The 4,010-nt window shown below is 39.5% G+C and overlaps 1 protein-coding gene across 4 annotated transcripts in view; it reads left to right on the top strand.

Moving 5' to 3' along the window:
* The first annotated feature begins 36 nt into the window (after positions 1-36).
* Positions 37-4,010, top strand: part of LOC108252734 — a 30,668-nt gene continuing 26,694 nt past the window's right edge. For all 4 annotated transcript variants that reach the window (XM_026825615.1, XM_026825616.1, XM_026825614.1 and 1 more), the window contains exons 1-2: positions 37-176; positions 2,339-2,528. In XM_026825615.1, the coding sequence (XP_026681416.1) occupies positions 2,340-2,528 (189 nt within the window). In that variant the 5' untranslated portion in view covers positions 37-176; position 2,339. The remainder of the gene's footprint in view (positions 177-2,338; positions 2,529-4,010) is intronic.

Here is a 4,010-nt window from a genome sequence, read left to right as displayed (position 1 = left end):
TCTTATTGTTTCCCCTGTTTTTACAGAGATTTCATCTGTACTCGTCCCACTGTAAGGTAATGCATGTATCTCAACAATTGAGAAGACCTACAAATAGAGTAGAAGTGAGAGATTGTGTAAATCGTCAAACTAGTGTTCCCCGTGTGAAGTGACCTTACGACTAGACATGCACACAGGTAAATGATCAAATTCGGCCGGGATTGAACCCAGGACTTTTGTCCATCACATGTCTTCTGGTACTAGTTCAGAAGCCACGACAGTGAAAAAATCAAAAAGGAGCTTGTTTCATTCAATACTACTTGCCTCGGTAGGCACTGATCTCGTTAACAGATGAGTGTGGGTTCGATCCCGTTCGAGCCATGAAATTTTATCTCCATTTAAGAAATTCATTTTTAACAAGCTGAGCCCTTAAGTAGGTCTTTATTAAAGATGTGTACAGAGACAGAGTGGGTCAGTGAGTGATAAAAAAGAACTGATCAGAGTGAGTAAGTGAGTGATATTAAAGATGTGTACAGAGACAGAGTGGGTCAGTGAGTGATAAAAAAGAACTGATCAGAGTGAGTAAGTGAGTGATAAAAAAAAAAAAACGGCTCCTTACAGTGAACTACTCAGTAAGTCAGCCTTACCTATGGGGAGTCAAAGAGTGAGTTACATGTTTTAGAATCTGTTCTTTTTCATTACTCACTGAGTCTTTACACATCTCTAAGGCCGGGTGTCACAAAGTGAGTTTAAACTCGGTTTAAGCAAGGCTGAAATTTTTGGAATTTCTAAGAAATCAACCAATTCCTTAAACCGACTTTAAAGTTACTTTGTGGCCCCGGCCTAATGGACTGAGATTGAATTTACATCTACTTCTATTTGATTTCGATGCTTATCAATCATGTCATCGCCTCTCAAGGCTATTAGACAAGACAGGTGCTTCTAATAAGAGATATGGGGTGATGTGGTTATCTATTATGTAAAAAAGGCAAGAGACTAGATAAGAGAATATAGTCACACCATATGACGTCATGCACCGATAAAGTGTTTCCTCTTCGATCAAGATGATTGAGTTGTGATATAAAAGATGCATCGATTTCAGCTTTAAAAATAATAATAATTATAACACCGTACCTACTGAGAACTCGGCGCAGGGACACATTTGATCTACATAAACGATGAATCTCCGCAAATTTTGACCGCCTTGGGCCGAAATCAAGGAGTGCCCCGCCAATTCAAAATTTGACAGCGCTACTAAGAGATCTACGATTATGGCATCCGATAGCGGCCAAACCGTATATTTCTTGAAACCGGCCCCCGGCGAAACTTTTGATGTTGGTACATAATTTATCGAATCTCTCTGGAAAGTTTGAACGAGCCTCAGCTCGGGTAAAGTCCTGAGAACCGCTCGTTACTTTTGATAATGTTGTTTTACAATTTAGCTGAAAATATTTCCAGTGTGTAGATTTGATGAAATTTGAAAAGGTGTCAACTCCCGAGTGATGGAAATAGAATAAAAAAAAATAAAAAAATGTTGATATGTACCCATCATCTATCGACAAAGGACGGAAAGAGTTTATGCTGGAACTATAGATGCAACCGGAGTTATCCTCATCCTGTTATGGGACTTGTTATATGGTTAGTCTGTTGTCTGTCTTGATGAATGAGACCGTATAATAATTCATATTCGTAACATTGTCTGCACCTGCACCAAGTCAATATTGCATTAGATAAGGATAACAGCATCAACCAACAAGCATAAAAAAAGTTGTACAAAAAAGCTTTAAAAACACGAGTCTCTCACATAAAGGGAACAAAGAAAAAGCTGGATATAAATTACAGTCAAGTATAAAATAGCTATTCCAGAGAGTCGGTTAGGAAGGGGGGAAAGAAAAGAGCTAAAACTCCATTTATCTTGGGGGCAGGGAGACAGGGCGGAGGCGGGCTATGTCCCCATTTCGCGTTCCAGTGACCAAAAATGGGGACGCCGACCAATTGTCTGGCTCTCTTCTCTCTGTTATGACATTTTTTAGGAACCTCCTTTTCCTCATAGCAGAGGATCTCCTTTCTCTCTGTTATTATGTTTCAAAAGTCCTATTGGAATAGTTTATATCAGGGGTGCCCAACCTTTCTAGAGGAAGATCGACTTAAATTTTCTATAGTCTTGCGATCAACTTACCTAATGAGAGACTTGACTCTTAATTTGGTCCACCAGTTTGCAGTAATCAAATGTGAAGATGATATTGCCAGGTTCAAACATTGCTGGATATGCTGGTCGCGATCGATTTGAATCAAATCGCGATCATCGACCAGTTGGGCAGCCCTGCCTTATAGCATTTCCTTTTTCTCTGTGTTTTAGCATGTCCTCGGGAGGCTCGTATAGTACGCCGGTCGCAGTGAAGGAGGAACGGTTGCTATGTTGTGGACGAGCTCGCTCCATGACGGAGCAAGACATAGCGTCTTTGTATTCCCTTCTGGAGGTGTCCTCGCTGAGTGGATATCACAAGCTGCTGAGAAGGCCCAAGGCTGTGAGGGAGCGACACTTAACGGTAAGATTTTGTCACAATCGATCTATAAAGGTTGCAGTTTCGGATTCGATTCCCTCCCGGGATGAATTTTATCCTGAACGGATAGGGTTCGTTCTGAGAACGGCTGGCCTTCTTCTACGGACCCCTAATTAGTCTGCCTTGCAATTTGTATTTCCAATCTAGAACAGTAGATCATTGAGTTGTAGTATAATTTTAGAGGGACACCCCCTCCCCTTTCTTGAAGTCGCAAACTTATAATCTTGGGCTTATTGGTTCGATTTGGTAGGAGCCCAGATATTATTTCTGGGCGTCCAAAGTGTTTTAAACCCCAATCCTCCCCACACTGTGAGACAAGGTATCATGCCTGCGTCAGTCTGTCTCACGGACAGCAAAGCGAAGCAAACTACACACACCACTGCACAAAGTCAAGTATGTCTGAGAGCTTTCGTCACCTTTGATCTATCCAAGTAACATAATATCTCATGGGAAATAACTGAAATGAGAAAACCTTCTAATGAGCTCTTCTTATGCCTTATGAAGCTTTTTTTGCAGTTTTCATCGCTTTGATTGATTTTGTTAAAATTCTCCCGTGTGTTAAATGAGGACATTGCATTCTCATAATGATACATCAGTCAGGTGTTTGTATTGTAGCTATGAAAATTGTTAATCACAGGTGTATCAGTAGCAATAAATTAGCTACAGTTACCTAGTTATGAGGCTTCGTGTCTCTGTGATAGAATGTCCTTTTCATAGTTTGCCCGTTAATAGATGAGCGAGAGAGAAAAATTCCAGATTCTAGAAGCAAATTTGCAATAGAAATTCGATTATCATTATTATTTTTTTTTTCTTGCAAATTTCACTCCAAGTCTATGTGCACTTACCAACTCTTAAATAGCAATAATTTAAAACCAAATCTTACACGCGGATTAACTTCGGATTGAGTTCAATCCTAGATTAAGCTATGAAGTTTACAATAAACCTCAAGCTTAAGAGTGTCTTAAAAAGTCAGAACAGAAATACTTGAAACCCTGTTAAATTTGTGACATTTTGCATCTTATTTATGTTTTATTTCTCTTGAATTTAAAACAGAGCAGAAAATACAAGTACTTGTGCAGGTACCTACAAAATATACGTGATTAAATTTTGCAAAAAAAAAAAAAAAAAAAAAAAAAAAAAAAAAAAAAAAAAAAAAGGGGTTTTTTTTTAAAAAAAAAAAAACTTATATTTTTTTGGGGGGAAAATGGAGCTTACAGATCTGGGTTGAGAGGATGAAGGTTGGGAGGGTGACCCAAATATTTTGCCCTCAAAAATGGGAGAACAAACACCCAAGTGCACTCTGGGAGGGAAGAGGAGGGATAAGTTTTTCTTTCTCTCTCTTAACCTCTCGTTCCCTTATCCCTTCCTCTCACTCCCCCACACCACAATCAATACGAATCACGCGCCACTATCCCTTCTCCTTTGTTCTCTCTCTCTCTCTCTCTCTCTCTCTCTCTCTCTCTCTCT

Source organism: Diaphorina citri, unplaced genomic scaffold (assembly GCF_000475195.1).
Source record: "Diaphorina citri unplaced genomic scaffold, Diaci psyllid genome assembly version 1.1 scaffold781, whole genome shotgun sequence".
NCBI lineage: Eukaryota > Metazoa > Arthropoda > Insecta > Hemiptera > Psyllidae > Diaphorina > Diaphorina citri.
This window is presented reverse-complemented; position numbering and strand designations above follow the sequence as displayed.